Source organism: Oreochromis aureus, linkage group 12, assembly GCF_013358895.1.
Source record: "Oreochromis aureus strain Israel breed Guangdong linkage group 12, ZZ_aureus, whole genome shotgun sequence".
Taxonomy (NCBI): Eukaryota; Metazoa; Chordata; class Actinopteri; order Cichliformes; family Cichlidae; genus Oreochromis; species Oreochromis aureus.
Genome location: NC_052953.1, coordinates 21,713,573 through 21,732,424, shown reverse-complemented (window position 1 = coordinate 21,732,424; position 18,852 = coordinate 21,713,573). Strand labels below are relative to the sequence as shown.

The window sequence follows — 18,852 nt, the reverse complement described above, 5'->3', positions numbered from 1 at the left end:
CATCAGTCACATATGCTGCAAAATTATGTAACATGGCAAAAGTCTAAAAAAATAATAATAAATCTCAACATTCGGCTGTCAAGCTGCAGAGGATTGCTAAAGTAGATCCTCACTGAGACTAGCTGGAAGGCGCTGAGTGATGGGATTGCATTTTTTTTTTTTTAATTAACATCACACAAATGAAAGCAGAGCACTCAGAATGAGGCTGTCCACATTTATGCATTACGACTTTCACCAAGCTGGAGTTTACTGCAGGTCTAATTCACAGTGAGGTGTTACTGCTATTATATTGAATTCGGAGGAGTAACATTTTTTTTTTAATTGCTTTCATTGCTTTTTTATTTTGTGTACGTTCGCTTGAAAGCAAAGCGCTTCAAAGACACTACAGCTCTACTTCACTGTGTCACATTTGCTAAAATTATTCTTTGCTGTGAAAACACACAGCAGAGATTTAAGATGCTAATTTAGTGGGCGGGGGGGGGTTGTGTGTGTGTGTGTGTGTAGGTAAGCATATCCAGGAGACAATTACAGTGTATAACTTCCTGTCTGTGACTTAGTTCAATAGGATTACTTTTCCATTGTTATTACCTCTTCACAGGACTCTTTAAAATGCGTTTATAAAAATATAATGAAATCCAGCGCATACAGCACGACATGCTACGCTTGTGTAGCTTCCAGTCCATCCTGTATGTTATGATTTCAGCACAGCATGTAGTCATTTGCTTTTTCTCTTTAAAAAATGGTAGGAATCACTTCTACTTTAGCTCCGTAGACTTTTTTTTTTTTTCATTGCAAGGTTTTGTGTTAATTTGCAGAAGGAGGTCACAGCAGGGTGCTTGACTAACTGAGACACCGCTCGGTGAGAATCCTCAACATTAGAATATGAAAGTTTACAGATCTCATGAGGATTCATCTTTGGGGCTCATCCGCTAGCACCCATCACCTCCATCCTTTTTTTCCCTCTCCGTCTCTCTAATCCCTCTTCTTCTCTCTCTGCTTGTCACCAAAACCTTTCATCTCGCTCTGTTATACTCCTGTCCCACCATCGCTCTCTTCCTCTTTAATTTTTCTCTGTAATTTTCCTCCATCCTGGACAACGACAGAGGGATATGGTTCCTATATGAATGTAGATCTTTTTACATCTTTTTATTGTGTTTTAATACACGAGCAACTCTGTACTGAACACATGTGTCCAACCTGTGTTTGACCAATTCATAAGAGAAGTTGCAAGTTAATCCCTGGTTGACAGCATGGAGAGCCTCTAATCTCCAGCTGTTCCTCGAAAGACGGAACGGTTAAATCACTGCACTGAATTTTTATTTTCTCTCGTTTATACACACACACACACACACACACACACACACACACACACACACACACACACACACACACACACACACACACACACACACACACATGTCTGGTTTGCTATCCTCGTGGGGACATCCCATTGACATAATGCTTTCCCTAGCCCTTACCTAACCCTAACCATCAAAATGAATGCCTAACCCTAACCCTTACCCTAAACCTAACCATAACCTAATTGTAACCCTGACACTAAAACCACATTTTGAGTGTGAAAATTGCTTTCAACCCCGAGGGGACCTGGATTTTGGTCCCCACTGTGCAGAAAGTCCCCACCAGTATAGTAAATGTCAGATTTTGGTCCCCACCAGGATAGTACGAACCCGTACACACACACACACACTTTTATTTTTAGACATGTCAGCCAGTTGCTACATTCAAAAATACTTATATAATTATAATAATGTTTAACAATATTTCCGTACGTTGTGCAAATGCCACATTCCTAGAGCAACGTAGTGTTTGACCCTTGTTCAGCCGAGGTTGAGAAGCCGAGGCCTCAATTAAAAGATTTACTTTCAGTGAATTTTGATCTTCTGTGTGGCTTGAGCAGAAAACCAGTAGTTACTTGTATGTCATTTTTCTTTTTTTCTAAAGGCTAGACTGAATGTAAGTAATTTTCCTGCTGAATGTGTAGGAGTATTGCAGATTAAGTCCTACAGTATATGTCCAAACCTGTGGTAACACTGAAATATTTGTTTTAACGATGTGACAGGAATTAATCGTTAAAGGTGTGCTTATTTAATTGTTAGATCCAAGGTAATAATCATGGTTGTGTTTGCCTTATTGGAAGATGATGATGACCGGGAAGGGGGGCGTGATTTCTCCTTTCAAAAAGTTTGCTTCTTTCTTTCTTTTAACATTGACTTGCTAAAGTATGCTTCCCTGGAAAAGACGACGTGTGCATGGGCGCATATGTTGCTTGAGAAGTTGCAGTTGCAGGATTTGATCCGACCACCAATAACAAGCAGGATGGTCCCTCTGTACTTTAGTTCAGAGGATGCAGGTTTTTCAAAAGACCATACAGTTTTTCCATTTTGCCTCAGTCGATTTTAAATAACTTCAGTCCACAAAGGACACGGGCGTTTCTGGATCATGCTCACATATGGCTTCTTCTTTGCATGATAGAGCTTTAACCTGTTTTGAATGCAGTTCTGCCCGAGGGCCCAGAGATCACGAGCATCCAGTATTGATTTTCAGCCTTGTCCTTTGTTCACAGATTTCTCCAGATTCTCTGAATCTTTTCCGTAGACAACGAGATACTCAAAGTCTTCACAATTGTACTTTTAGAAAAATTATTCCGAAATTGTTCCACAATTTTCAGAGATCATTTTTTCGAGGTTGCTGAACGTCTGCCCATCGTTATGTCTGAAATGCCCTTATTATACCTAATCATGCTGCTGAGCTGTTGCCAATTAACCTAATTAGTTGCAAATTGTTCCTCCGGCTGTTTCTTTTTAGTACTACTTGAAATGTAGTTGCTCCCCTCGTCCCATCTGCATTTTAGTTCATGCTATCAACTTGAAAATGAGCTAATATTTGTCATGAAAAAGTAAAATATCTCTGTATAATAATTGAATAATAATAATGTAATAATAATAATAATAATTGTGAATAAAATTGGGTTTGTGAGATTTGCATTCTGTGTTTATTTAGATTTCTTACAGCATCTGAACATTTTTAGAATTGGGGGTGTATAAGAAAATATAGAAATTTAATGCGGAGCAGCTAAGCTGACAAAAAAATGCTGGAAGTAAGTGAGAATGATGTGGTGGGAGAAAAGCTCAGATTAGTGATTGCAAATGTTGAAATAAATGCTTGTCTGCCGAACACAAACCAACAGCAGATGAAGTTAGTGGTTGGCTTTCAAACACTGTTGCACATTTGCAACTGAAGTGCTAAAGATTCAGGCATTTACCTCAGGAGCTTTTAGGGCCTTTATCTTTACAATATAAAGGGCTTTGGGGCAACTGTTGTTGTGATTTGTTGCTATAAAATAAATTTTAAAAAGTCAGGTGAATTTAAAACTTTAATTAAATAGATGTATATTTACCAGGTGACCAGAAGCATGACGGCATAGGAGTACACTATGATGAAGTTCAACAAAGCCAGCCTCTCTTTGTGTTTGCTGGCTTGACCAAACCTAAAACCACAGTTAGCAACTTTCTCCATGAAGCAGCCATTTCTGCTTCAGCCTCTTTGCACTCTTGCATTTTTTAAAAAAGGGGGTGTTTCACCCATCATGTGACTCTTCATCTGCACAAAATCTTTTTAATTCAGCGTCACTAAACTGAAACTAAAAGCAGAGGAACTTGGAATAGAAGTCTAAGGAAAAATTGTGTAATGCCAGAGAAGGCAGTCATGTAAGTGTGACACATATCCACCGCTACATCCAAAAAGCCAATCGTCTGTTTTATAACAGCTGAGCCGGTGAATACCAGGCCAATCATGTTTTGTTTCGGTACAAGTGTGTGGGTGTTGTAAAAACATTGTGCATGAGAATGAAAAAGCCCTGTGGGGTGGGTGGGGGTTTGGGGTGGAGGGGGATATTTGGGGTTATTTTTTGTGTTATTATCAGATTTGATTATTCTGTACATGCAGTTTTTATGTGGTGGCGGTGATTGAAATTGCAGTTATGCCTCTCTCTCCATCCATTTAAATCAGGGGTTCTCAAAGGTTTGATGACTAAGTGCCAATTTAGAGAGCCAACATATGATTGAGGGCGGCGCGGGGGGGTGGATGCATGCATCAAACACTTTGACGGTTTGCAACGTGTGTGTTTAGAGGATGATGGTTTATCTTGGTAGTTGTAGTAGTTGAATCATAAGTGAGGTGGCTTTCGTATTTCTTGATTCTTTGTTGATTTTACAAGGATGTAGCTTAATATGATGATGAGGACATAAGCGAATAGGAATGCTCAGGTCCGGGTTCTGAAGCGAACACTGGCCTCATTTTGAGATTTCTTTATTTGAATACTGGCCGGGTTTCTGAGCCTGCAGTAACTGCCCGAGGGCGTCACCACGATGGTTGCTAAGGGGCAAGACTGCCTATTTGGATTTGGTATTCAAACTGCACAGACACTGACTATTTTGAGTTTTTGATCAAATATTTCCTGCTGCAAAACTCTCCAACTGCCATTTTGGACACAGTTTGCATTCAACACCTTCTGCAGGGAGAAACTGATTTCCTGCCACTGCCCACACCTGAATAAAATTTGTGCAGGAAGATACTTTTATAGCACTTTATTCAGAGGATGCTAAACGCTGCCATCTCTGCTGTGTGGCGTTTGTGCAAATTTCTCCCTTAAACAAAAACAGTAAAGGTAAGTAATGTGGAACTACAACTCGACCAGCACCAATAATGCAATTTTGGTAATACAGACTGCTAAAAATCATTAATGACGATTGCTTACTGGCAGTAAGGATTTGATTGCTTCCCTTTTCACTTATATAATGTTTAATTTGATTTTCCTGGTCAAATATGTAATTAGGCTATGTCAGCACAGTATTGAGTCCTGGATATCTGTCACTTAACGTGTCGATTCAGATCAGAAGTATAATCGCTTTTCCATTTCATCTTTAACAAGGGTGAAATATTCTGAAGCTAATCTATAATAGGCAAACCTAATCACTGAAACCATTGCCTGTTGTGATTTGAAGCTCTGCCAGACTTTGATCGCCATGGCAGTAAATTGATTAGCAGCGATCTGTTGGTCTCCTAAATGCTGATCCTGGGGAAAAAAAAGCTTCATGTCTTCGCTTTAAGCTGAGGTTGTGGTTAAGCTCCGAGATAGCTCTCCTCTCCCTGATCTCCTCTCTGTTCGACAGCCTGGTAACAGCAACGGCGGCTCTGTTACAAGACGGCGTAGAAACTGGTCAGTGTTTCTGCCTGCTGCCTTCATTAAGCTAAGCTTGGTCTCTGACTGCCTGAGCTTGCTGCAGCTGTCTGGTCTTGTAGATTTTTGCGAGAGCAGCCGGGATGGGGTTCGGCTTGAAATATGAATTTAATTAGATGTGACTCAGAGAAGACGGAACCACTTGAATTTGAAGGATAAATGGGTCACTTGGAGACCTTAAAGTTCACCCCTATCCTCTGCCTATACCTTCTCTGCTAGAACCACCACCGTGACACAAAACACGCCCAGAAGTGCATTTGTGCACACGCTTACGAGCAGTATGGAGTGGAAACAAAGCGGGAGGGGCCCAGCACTCTAATCATTCTAGCTGCAGCTTTGATTAATGTAAAGTGCTTCATATTTACAACAGAAATTGCCAGAGTAGTCAGGTAAGAAATGGAAAGAAACGTGCGTGTCCGTCAGCAAGGGCAAACGCCTCAAAACTTCAGTATGTATGGACTAATATGGAATCAGGAAGCATTTTGAAAATCATTGGCTGCCTCAATTTGAGCACTGCTGCCCACAGATATGACTTAAAGTGACAGTTTATTTAACTTGACAGCAGAGCCATTGTCATGTTTTCATTTTAATGTGTCAAATTTAGAGGATTCTTAACCTTGAACAGTCCCCCATCCTCTAATCCTCAAACGTTATCTCCGCTCAGTGTTTGGGCTCCATCGTCCTGCCGAGTTCCTCGTAGCTGGTTGTGGTAAGTGAGCAAGTTGAACACGTGGTAAGTGAACAATGAGGCAGCAGCATGAAGGGATTTAGTGTTTTCAAAGCCCATCACTCATCTTGGAGGAAATTAGTAGTTGTGAGTTAAAGTTAGGCAGATATCGAATGCTACCGATATCTGCTCTGTTGCTTTCCACTTATCAGTCACGTTTTAACTCCACCTGTTGGTGTGTGCTAAGAAGAGGAGGGTGTTATGGGTGTATTTTGCAAGCTTTTACACCTTTAAACCCCCATGTTTAAGGTCAGAAATGAAGCAAGTCTTCCTTCATTTTTCCCTTTCTTTCATCACCTCTCCAAAACTTGTAATAGGCCATGTACCTGTGGTTTCACTTCTTTTAAAAAAAAACAAACTGTATCACCTTTGCCACTGCTGCCCTCTTTTATCCACCTTCCCTGGGTTTCCTCACTTCCTTCGATTCCCACCTCTCTATTAGGAGCAAAGGTCACAGCTCGGAGCCTCTGTGAAATCAATCATAGGTTAAAACCTCTAAGTCTTTATCCGAGGCAGCTACCGTGCGAGGCTGTATTTAGCGTGGTAATAGATAGCTGACTGAAAACAGGCTGGTGCATGCTGAGGACAAGCTTTCATTTCTTTATTTATTCCCACTGACACAACAAATTCATTCATGCAGCCCATCAGGTTGTCATCATCGCTGCGAATGTATTCACTGCAGATACATGAGATCTGTCAGTATTAATAAATAGTTCTATACTGATGCTGCAGTGGCTGGCGGTGGGGTTCACAGGAGGGAGTGACAGATTTCGACAGGCTGACAGGAAAACGAAGCAGAACAGAACGACGGAGCAAGTTCGTTCCTAGAAATGTTCGAGGGTTGTGCAGCGCCTTGGAAAAAAAAACACACACACACACACACATCGGGCACATCTTTTATTCATGTTCAGTTGTCGAGGTGTCAAGAGTTTTGTCAAGCCTCTCATTGTTCTGTTAACCTTGTCCCTGTGAAACGTTCTGTCTCTATCTCTTTGGTTACACATTACAGCCCGGCCACGGGGGGAGGAGAGGGGACATGGGGAAGAAGAGATGGATATAGGAGGGGAAGGATAGACGGAAAGAGGTTCCCTCCTCGTCCTTTCATCGTTAAACAAACATGGCCTCTGTAGAAAATAAAAAATAAAAAAGGGTGCAAGACGAAACCAAGACAGAAAAGGCACAGAGTGAGGGGGAGAGGAGGAAGGGGGGGGGGGGAACAGGGTAGACGAAGGATGAAAGCGATGAAGAAAGATGGAAATAAAGGAGAGGGACGGAGGAGGTGGGGGCCGCAGACAGAGTACCTGTGTGCATAGCAGAAAGGTGTGCAGTCCATCATCTTCAGACAGGCAGACAGAGCTGTCTGGGGAGTTTATTTTTACTTCAATGTAAGAGTCTGGATCTGCTACAACAAGCTGGTAGCACCTTTCAGTGGGTGGGGGTGTTCTAGGACAGCTGCTGTCCCAGTGTGGCCATCGTTCATGGCTTCATGCCTTTAGAAAGTTGAACCCACTAACGTACATAGACACGTCAAGCTCCAGGTCAAAGCGCACGATGCATCATGTTTAAGGCTTCTCAGATGTGTGTTTGAATCGTCTTTCATCATATACAACAGTACAGTACTCTGCAAAAGTCTTGTACCACTCCATCATTTCTTTATAGTTTGGTAGGAAAATGGGAAACAATTCATCCAACAATTAATTGAAACTTGTAAACTCACATGGAAATACAGTACATATGGCAAAAACAGAGTGTGGTCAATTCTAATGAGCTTGAAAGAAAAATGTTGGTACAATCAGCTTTAGTCTCCAACACAGTCTGAACTCTCTGGTGTCATTTGTTTAAGTAGACTTCAGGAATAGTTCTCCAGGCTTTTTGAAGGACATTTAAAGCTCTTCTGTGGTTCCTCGTACCCTTTTGTTCCGTTCTCTGTCACGATGATCCCACACTGCTTCAATAAAGTTGAGGTTTGTGCTCTGGGGAGGCCAATCTATGGCTGATAGTGTTCCACTGTGTTTTTCTGTCCATGATGATTAGCAGCGATAATTTGATGATGATTTGAACCAAAGTTTTCCAGTTGGGATTCATCACTCCATCAGACCTGCCACAGATTTTCAGTCCACATCTTGTATAATTTGATATACCTTAGCCTTTTCTCCCTGTTGCTCTTAAGAATGGCTTCTTATGGGCCAGCCTCCCACTAAGACTGTTTCTGTAGAAACTTTTGTGGATGCTGCACATCGTCTCTGGATTTACCAGGTTTTCACCTAATAGCACGTCGGGAATCACTAATGATTCTGTGGTGGTAGCACTGCTGTAAATACATTTTTAGAGAAAATAGTATTTGCTGTCAAACTACTATTTCATGTCTGTCAAACTGTGTTATCTTCTGTCTTTTGGCATTTGTCATAGATTCAACTAAAGAAATGGGAGAGATTTTGTGTTTTCTTTCTTGTTTGTTTTTGGGGGGTTTTGCAGCAGAATGCTAGCAACAAAGTGCCCAAAGATTTAAAACTGGCTTTTTGCTGTTATATGTAGACACCACACTGTTTAGGCGCCTTTCTATGCTTGGATGATTCATAGGTCAATATTAAGTGGCTTAACAAACGAACAAAAAAAACAAAAAACATGTCTCTGAAATTGGCCAGATATGCAGCCTGGACTTAAAATGAGGGGAAAAGCAACCAATGTCCAAAGAAAAACTTTGAAAGACCTTCATAAAGTCTGGAGAACTATTTCACTATGTCCCCATAATCTTTAAAAAATTATGATAGAAATGTTGGCAGTTTTCCAGCTGTATGCATTAGACAGCAACACACTGATTCACTGAGAAATAGTCAACAGATTAGTCATTTAATTGAAGCCATACATAACACAATTGTATTAATAAATTGGTGTTTCAGCACACATCAAGCCCACTGAGTATACAAACATCTGACAGAATAGTTTTTTGTACTAATACGGCTAAATACACTGATCATGTTCATATCCCTGTAGAGTTACTTTGTGTTCTTACGATGGCTAAATCTCTAAATCTACACAGTGCCATTAGGAGTCAGTGAGATCTGCTGTTGATCCCCTGTAGATCAATTTTTACCTTGTATTTATAGACCAGTAGATTACCCCGTCCTCCATTTCCTAAGTTGCTGTTAGTACCAGGAGAGGCTCACAGGGAGGAGAATTGATTAACAAATCAAGCCTGTAATTAATTCTTACTGTGATCAAAGCCATGGGAGGAAGTCTATGGAGAGCCCAAGGCATTGAGGTGAGGTATTTCTCGGTGTGGTCCCAGCAGGCCTACTGTTAACACTGTGTTGTTTTAGCTTATATGTTGGGTGGATTTCGAATGTTTTTAATGGTTGTCCTGTCTGTTTGGCAGTTTGGGGGCAGGAATATTGCTCCTAAGTTAGAGTGCGTCTTTGTGTTTCCCATGGGAATTCTAACAGACTCTGAAGTTTTCACTCATCTCCTCATATAGGATTCTAGTCCTGCCTGGCTGCCTGGCAAATTGTATCCACGCCTAGGTGTTTGTCTTTAGTGCAGTTTCCCACTATGTATGGATTTATCTTAAACACCCAGAGAAAAAGTTATTTATTTCAATATTTGGAGATTTGCAAGTGCTTAGTAGTTGCTCTAATTTTTGCCGGCTTGTAAAACTAAGACTGTTTTCACTGTCTCTTGCTTACTCGCCTCATATCTGTTTGCCTCTGCTAATTTTCATCTTTTGTCCTGCTGTTGTTCTTTGTTTGCGCAGGTTGGCTCTTTATGTGTACGAGTACCTGCTGCATGTAGGAGCACAGAAGTCAGCACAGACCTTTCTCTCGGAGGTAAGTCACAAAAATGCTTTATGTGTTTGTGCTGGACTGCAGGCCATGTACTTTATGTGTCCACTCTGAAGGGTGGTCTGACCCTCATATAACATGTCGAACAAGTGTAGCAGCTAATTGAATTAGCCTGGCCTCGCAGTGCTGAGACAACAAGCTTTTTAACATTAGTGTTGCATTTAGTGGGACTGGAGCCGGCGCGCAGGGAGACTTATGATGCTTAGGCTGGAGCTGACGTCTCCGACTGACATCATTGTCTGATCCGCTCGGCAGCTTTGTGTTTGTCCCTCTCTTCCCATCTTGTTCTCCTCTGTTTTTATTGTAATCTTCCTGCTCTCCTTCTCGTCTGTCTCTCCACTCCTCTCCCTGCGCTTGTCCTCACTTTAATTCCGCGGAGGTGAAAAGGTGATGAGGTGAAAAGGAGGTCAGCTGATGATTGTGCTTTGCAGTAAATGACGGTAAATTGCAATGTAGGAGACAGTAGCTAGAGGCTTGTTGTACATCGGCCAGAGGAAGAGGAGAACAAAGGGGGAAAGGGGGTGTGGGTGGTGGAAAAGGTTACATCATCAGCTGGCACCGATTCTCATCGCTCTTAGTGTGTGTTCGCACACGTGCGCACACGTACCTACACCTCAGTTTCTCTCAGGCACCCTTTCCTCTCTGCCATATCACTTGCTCTCTCTTCCGCAGATGAAGAAGATAGGCGGTGTCATGTTCAAGTGTGGGAATGCATTAGGCGGGAGCGCAACAAGTATAAACACAGCCGCTTTTGTGCCGTCCGCATGCACACATATGCACACATACACGTGCACGTACACACAGAGCATAAACATTTTTGCAAAAAAAGTGTAACTGGTGCTGGAAGGGTGGGTTGTAGTACGGCTTTAAAGCCCTGTGTTATCATTCACATGGGTTTACAGCGCATCCTTATGCTCATGGAGCAAGAGCCCGGGGCGGCAATTCACAAATCGTAAAGGGATACCTTGATATAAATATCAAATCACAAACGGACAGCTTAGAAGAAGTGGCAAAAAGAAACCACGCAAACCTCTCTAACTAAATTGATGTCTCAAAGAAAAACAACTAAAAGATCTGAAACCTTAAAGAAAATACAGCACAAATTAAAAAGGTTGAAATTTTACGCGAGTAGGGATGAAAAGAAAACTGTGCCCATGTCACACATTGCCTACATCTGCCAGCAATCACGCTGAAGGGATCTTTCTGCAGCATGGGGAAGGTAAATGAAAGAACCTCCTGGGAATGCAGACCACAGGAAGACGGGATATGCGGGCACATTCGTTGTTTGTTTTTTTTTCTCCACACTTTCCAGATGAATTGGAAATACAAGAGCACACTAGATAGTGTCCTGACCTGAACTGTCTGTAATCTTGTTTGGTCTAAGCTGCAGCCAATTAAATGTGAGAAATGATGAATGTCATGCTCGATTTTTTTCTGTATCGTTTCTGCCAGTTCGAGAAAGTAAAACCCTCTTTGTCGTGGTGTGTAAATGGAAATTGCTGGCTGCCAATAATGTTTACTGGAACTGCGAACTTAGACTAAAAGCATGCGGGCCAAACAAACAGGGGCAGTTCCTGACCCTCCCAAAACACTTCAAAGCGAGCCATTCCTTCTAAAAGTCGCTGTGTCTGATCTGCAGCTGAGGTCAGGACGGTCTGATTGAACATGCGGTGATTCAGTTTTTCCTGTTATTTTAGCACTTGTTCACACTGCTGCTGTAGCAGGTGGCACAATAGTCTTCTTCTTTTACTCGTAATAAACATAATATGAAGGGAAATTAAAAAAGATGAACATGAGGTCACTCTGAGAAGTCAGATGCAGACAAAACAATTGTGTCATTGTCTGATAGCAGAAGTCTCACTACTGCTCACACTTTACAGCTCTTTCTGTGTGTGTGTGTGTGTGTGTGTGTGTGTGGTGTGTGCATACGGGGCCAGAGCCAAGGTGTGGGCTCCTAACTCAAACCTAGTCACCACACACAATCAATAGAAAAGCCCATTAGTGGGGTAAACACATAGTCATAAGGCTGGAGTTACAACCACTAACTACTGTTTCTCTAGTGCTTTCCCTGAACCACTGTGATTGTCCTCACATGGATCCATTTATGCAGCACAGCCTTTGAGTTCTACTCGTCTAAACCTTATCAAAAATTAAGACGAACATGGGGCTAATCACAGTTCATCCATGAACACTGTGCTCAAAGTCGTCCTACACGTGGGTGATGTCACTGATTCTGACGAATGCTGCGATTGTAAACGACATGTTGGTCTATGATGTCAAGACATCCCCGTAACCATTTGTACTCACACTCGAGGCACGCTCGAAGTCGCTGCAAAACAAAGCAATCACTTTTCCTACTGTTGCGGCACTCTCCCTCTGTGCCGTCCGGGAAGCCCTGTGCTCCTGCGTCGGTATATCGCTGAAATGCGTGGAGGAGCCTCTCGACAATCGAGAGCCTAAAATGACAGCAAAATGCACAGCACGCCAGCAGCGGTGATGTCATTTTTAGCTGTTTGCAAGGCTGACGACAGCCTGCAAGGTGCTACGACTGTTTCAGATGAACAGCGTCTGAAACCCTCCCACTGACGCTGTGTTTTTCTTTCTTCGGCACCAGTGAAGTTCACAGCTCTAACTTCAGCAGATTATCACATAAAATCCACAGCAGTTTTTCCAGCAGTAGGTAGAAAAAATTGATTTTCTCGTTCTTAGATAGTTATTTAAAAAGCAGAAAATGAGCTATCTATCCCTCCACCCACCCCCATCTGCACTTCTCCTGAACTGGGAAGTTGCTTTATTATAAACTGCTTTTTTAAGCATCACTTCCACTGGAAACTACTTCGTTTTGGTGTCTTATTTGAGTGGTATGCTGCCCCAGAAGAAAAGAACATTTCTTGCTTTTTGTCCACCTTGTTTTCACATTTCAGATATTTTATTTTTGATTCAAATCTTAATACCTTAAAATGCTCTTTTCTCTCTCTCTCTGTGTACCAATTTGTTTGAAATAATCACATCTTAAGATAACGGTAAGATCCGAAAGAGAAATTAATTTGCTCGTAAATGAGCCCGGACAATATCCGAAATTTGTCTCAGTGATCAGATTCAAATCGGTGTAATTTGTCTCGTGCTTTTCATTCGCATCTGCTGTCACTCTCAAACTGAATTTTATCATAGGCTGATTTACTCTTTTGCTCCATGTTTCCTCTGCGGCGATGGTGGTTCTTGATTTGAGAAAGAAAACGCTGCTGTTAGCAAGTTTCCTCAGGGATGCCTCGTTAAACTTATTAAGAGTCGATTGGCCAACACTTTTTTTTTGCTCTGTATTGAAAACCTGACTTTAAGGATTAGTCGGTCAAATTTATTGGCCTAATATGAGCCTAATATTACAGGATAAATGCCTGAAAGCAGAGACACATGTGGGGTGGCTGTAGCTCAGGAGGTAGAGCAGGTCATCTACTAGTTGGAAGGTTGGGCAGAGAGTAAATGCGTGTTATTATTATGATTATTAGATAGAAAGCATGTATATGAACGGGCATGAATGAGGTATGTTGTATAAAGTACTATGAGTACTTCAGATAGAGTAGAAAAGCGCTAAGAACCAGTCGAGTCCACATGCAGTAAAACTCTTATTGCACCGTGCTCAATGGCCATCTTCAAGAATGGCATTTTTTGCTGTCAGAATTATTTAGAAACTTGTCTGTGTTCAGTTTTTTTTTTTTTTTTTAATAGGAAGGAAAGTAAGGAATTTAGAGAGAGCAGAATAAATGAAACTCAAAGTTGATGAACTCAGAATGATGGATAATGCTGTGAGGAGGAGACTGAAGGGTGTGTTGTAGGCCGCACAATAGTCTGGCTGGGCTCCTCAGGCCGGTACATGTCTATGACCTCATACCCTACACACCTCCTGACCGAGGAAGCAAACGCACATGCACACTTTCATGTACTCATGAATAGAAGAGCTTTCAGGCACACATAAACCCACTTATCCACTTATGATTCCACGAGAATCATAACATAATTACTTAATGGCGTGTGTTATAAGAATTCCCTCTCACCCTCTTTAACCTTATAAAGCAGGTAATTCAGATGTCAGGCATGTTGTTATACTTGCTATGTTTCTGAAGGATCTCATTCTCTCTCTCTTTGTGTGTGTGTGTGTGTGTCTCAAGATCCGATGGGAGAAGAACATCACATTAGGAGAACCTCCGGGGTTCCTCCACTCATGGTGGTGGTGAGTGGGTTTTGGGTTTTTTTGTGGGAAGTGATACGAGATCCATTCTTTTTATTGCCATTTCTGTTCATTCCATCACTGCCATGACTGAATAAAATTATCTCTCCTCCTGTGTTTGTCTTTATCTCATCAGCCCTTCCTCAGTTAACTGTTTGCATGCTGTGATAGTGCATTTGAAGTCATCTGCTGCAATGTTGATAACAAAAAAAAACCCCTTTATTTTCTTGATGCCAGATTACCACATTTCTGTTATGGCCTATCTTTTCTTTATTTCAAAGGGTTTGGCTTTATAATATTTTCTCTTTCTATGCTTTGTAGTGTTTTCTGGGACCTGTACTGTGCAGCTCCAGAGAGAAGAGACACATGTGAACACTCCAGTGAGGCAAAGGCCTTCCACGACTACGTGAGTCTGCATTGAAGCAGCTTTTCTTCCTCTTTCTGGCTCAGTGGCGCTCTCAGATTAATTCAGAAATCTATGCTGGATGGTGTCATGTTATAAGGAGACCGATGTCAGCGTGCAGTATTGAATAAACAGATGATCAAATCATATAATATCCATAACCAGGAAATTATGAAGTTACTAAAAAAATGACAATAGCGTTTTATCTGCGTTTTTTTTGCACAGCAGTCGAGTCTGTTGCAGGTCGTGCTTGTGTTTTATTGTCGCTTTGATGGAAAGGCAGAGTCTAACTCATGGTGTAAAAATCTTCACATCTCTGCTGGATGAAAGCTATTTGATGAGAAGTTGCATAGAAAAATATTCTTTTATGATATGAAACTGGAGAAAACTGAATTGTTTCCAGATTTTATTGTGTTGTGTTCACTTAGCTCTTAAAATTCTTAAAATTAGAGCTAATATATTTTATTCAGTAAGACCACCGCACCTTTTTGGTGGTCTCCTTGGGGAAAGCTGGACAGTTTTCTGCTTTTAGTTCCCTCACTGCAAGTTTTAACTACTTCCACTTGTGCATCTGTCTTATGTGCTGGGTTTCCACTGCTGTGTCAAAACGATGCCCCTTAAGCTAGATTTTATTTTAACAGGTAGAAGTCGCAGGGAGTCAAATCCGAGGCCACACATATCGCTTCATTTCAGTTGGTTTGCACTGAATGTCCACTCTCAGTTGCTGCAGCATGCTAAAGGTGCTAACATTTAACTCTGACCCCGGCTGGACAGTCAACTTTAAAATAAATAAATAAATAAAGAGACGACAACAAGCTTGCTCCTAGCTGCACTCCTGCCCACATGTGCCACCTTTGGACAGTAAAAGAACTGCTGTTTAGTCCCCCTAAGATCCAGCTCTCATCACTATGATCCTCGACATGAGAGTCGTGTCAGTCTGACACTATTCTGCTAATTTAAAACCTGTGATGTCAGAGATGCTCGAGCACAAAAAAAAAGAAAAAACAGCCACGAGTAGCCACGCTGCTAAGAGTACCCAGAGGTGCACAAGGAGATGCCCTTGAAGATCAGATTGTTTTTGTTTTTTTAATGGGTGGAATTTAACTTTGCGATTGTAACGTGTATTCTATTCATTATTAAATTCATATATGGATAGCATGTAATTTTTAAACTTCATGTTGAGTAGATTGAGACTAGATTGAGACATTATTAATACCGGAAGCTGTGGTGATCCAGTTTATTGCCACCCAAAAATATACTGAACTACAACACTGCAGCGGCATCTCCATGTCCTGCTTCCTACTCGCCATATTTAAGGATTGTAGCATTATAGCTCTCTTAATGTTGTGTTGTTGTTGGCAAAAATGACAGAGAGGGGTGTATTTAGATCATAAAGTTGAGACAGCTGACATTTATTTCTCACATCTATTGTGAGACTCGTGTACTGAGCACTCCGTTTCTCATATGGCGGCAACTTGTCTTCACAGCCTTGCAAAACGGTTTCATCCCATCATGAATCTTTGATCTTAAGTGGTGTTTAATGGAATGCTTGTTGTGATGTTTGTGATGGAGTGCAGAGACCTCAGTGCGTAACTTAAGGTTTCTATCTGCTTCCTCTTGTATCCTACCACAGCAGCCTTAAAATGCAGCACATACTGCGTTGTGCACATTTATGCTGTAGAGCAGCCTGGGCAGGGAGACAGAGGCTCGTGTAGTGGAAACACTGTTTATGGCTGTGTTTTCTCAATGTGGCTCCACTTCACTGCTGTTGTGCCAGCACATTAAGGCATGGGTAGCTCCAGCCTTCACCACTAAAGAGTGGAATACAGTGAGCAGTGCCAGAGCTCCTGAAGTTTTACATTAACTGGTGACTGTGTGAGAGGAAGTGTGGCTCTCCTCTTTTTGAGTTTGGAGGTGCTTGCGTGTGCGCTGGGGTCTTCTCCTGCTTTTTATGTTGTTGTTGTTTTTCCCTCAGGAGCCTGGAGTCTGACTCATCACATTTCTCTACAGTGGTTTATTGAGATGTATTGTTGGAAGTGCACAGGTCAGGGGTTTCTGCCTAGCCCAGCAGGATCTTCTCTCTCTCCCCCTACGTGTGTGGCTCTGTGGTTTACTCCCTTTTTTCCTTTAAGCTTGCAGTCCTGTGGAATGAGGGGTGGGGTGGGGGTGGGGGTTCACTTCCCCTTTTATCTGCGTACAGTCGGTGCGTGTTTGTGTGCCCGTGTGCGTACGCAGGTGATGCTGCTGATGCCGGTGATGATGATCGGGGTGATGAATAGGCACTCTGAGGACGAGGCAGCAATGTGATGATGTCATCCCGGCTCCCAGGGAGGGAGCTGGAGGGCACCGCGACCTCGGGCCTGAGAGACAAACAAAAAAGAGAGGAGACAGGCGGAGAGAAACATGGAAGCAAGGCGATGTATGAAGATAAATAAGAGGGAAAAAGACTGGACAAGGAATGTGAGACAAACACTTTGCGATTCATGTCAATAATTTATAACACAAAAAGCAAAAAAAAAAAAACCCATAAAAACCGAGTAATTAAGTATTTGTAGTGGAAGCAGCCACAACAGTATGTTGTTGTTTTTCGATTTGTCTGATCAGAATCAATTCAATTCAGAAATCATTCAGAATGTATCTTAACGTGATTAGCTAAGGCCACCAGCAGCATCTCATTCTTACGTTTCCTGCAGGGATGTAATCAGAGAATTATAATTAGACCAATTGTAATTAGACCAAGGTCACTTTCAATCAACTGCTCCAATGCAACACTGCATCTCGCAGCCAATCAGAGGTACTACCCACATATCTGCCACTCGATTAAAACAAAACGAGAGGACAACTGTGGTGGACGTCGTTAGAAGGCAGAAGGAGCACGCCTTAATTTGACGCCTGTGTCTCTCTTTCAGTCTCCTGACTTTGAGACTGACGGAGATTTTAATCAGACATTTTCATGGTAATTATTTTCAGATAGCTAATTACTGAGTGAAGTCCTAATTAATGCTGGAGAGATATAGGAGCTCGCTGGTATCATCTTTGTGTCCCACTCCTTTGATAATTGATGGGATTGTGACAAGGCTTTTGACTTCATTTGCGAGCTTATCCCAGTTTGAACTACCTACTGTAGATACATTTGGCTTTGTGCGAATCTGATTGAAACTGTTTCATTTGTGCTCTCTCTTGTTTGCGTGTGCGTGGGATTCATGCATATGGTTTTGTTATGTAGATGCCAATCATATAACTAGATTTGAGCGCGTGGGGATGGTCTTCTAGGACATTAATACAGTAATCTAATGTTAAAAATGGAAGAAAGAAAAGGCTGATGAACAAAGTGAAGAGAGATGCAGCGTTATTGATTTCCATCCTCAGACAAAGCTTTTCAGGCATCAGAAAGGCCGTTTACAGTTCTGTTAAGTGCTTTGTAAATTGTGTTCTCAATACTAAATGAGCGGTTTCCATTTGCAAGGGCCCATGGAGTCACATAAACAAGTTATTTTTAAATTCTCATGCCTGGCCCGGAAATGATCCTATTAGAGACAAAAGTCAGACTCGTTTCTGTGTTTGAAGAATATACAGCACAGACCCGTGCGTGTCATTGTAGGGGTTTTTCCTGACAGCGTTGCGAGTTTGAAAACTGACACCTGTTTCACAGCTGTGCTATCAAACTGCATTTGCACCCTAATGAAATCACCATCTCACTGTGTCACGGTGAAAACTCACTGCAAGCCCAAGTCATTTCTGCGATTTATGATTTGGTAAATTAAAGTGGAGTCTTTAAAGATGTTTGTTTTACTGAAAAAAAGAAGAAAAAAGTATGCACTGCGTTAAGTGCATTAGTGTGTAATTGTGTGTAAATTGTAAATGTGTGTGTAGCACTTACATAATTCCCACGGCACTCTTACTACTATAACTTTCTCTCAGTAGATTATTCTTACAAGCTCTTGAATAGAGACTTTGTTAAAGAGGCGGACTGGTACAAGAAGTGCTGGTGACTTTGAAAAATTCGGGGGAGTTGGGAGGAACTCTTAACTGAACTCCACGGAGGAGATGCCTGACTTCTGATTTGAGGAGATTATCAGTGTTTGACAGAAGTACTGGTTGTGCTGTGCAGTCTTAAGATAAGTATGTGCTTTAACTGAAGAAAGCCACTGGGTGAAACGCTATCCTTGATCAATACAAGTTTTTTTGTGTGTGGGTTTTTTTTTTTGTTGTTTAAAAAGTGCTTATTGTGAAGTAAAGTATGCTTTAAGCTAAAATGTTCTAGTCTATGTCAGTAGGTGGATCTCTGATATACTAGAGGTCATCTGAGTGAGCTCCAATAATGTTGCTGAATTGGCAAACACTACAATAACAAAAGATCTCTGCAAGGCTAAATTATCTAAAAGTCCCATATTATAC

At 41.7% G+C, this 18,852-nt stretch overlaps 1 protein-coding gene across 1 annotated transcript in view; it reads left to right on the top strand.

The window, feature by feature from the left end:
* The window catches only part of si:ch211-130m23.3 (single-stranded DNA-binding protein 2), a 57,552-nt gene that overhangs the window by 13,131 nt on the left and 25,569 nt on the right, over window positions 1-18,852 (top strand). Inside the window, exons 2-4 of the mRNA XM_031736226.2 lie at window positions 9,739-9,811; window positions 13,993-14,054; window positions 14,373-14,457. Of these exons, the coding sequence (XP_031592086.1) occupies window positions 9,739-9,811; window positions 13,993-14,054; window positions 14,373-14,457 (220 nt within the window). The remainder of the gene's footprint in view (window positions 1-9,738; window positions 9,812-13,992; window positions 14,055-14,372; window positions 14,458-18,852) is intronic.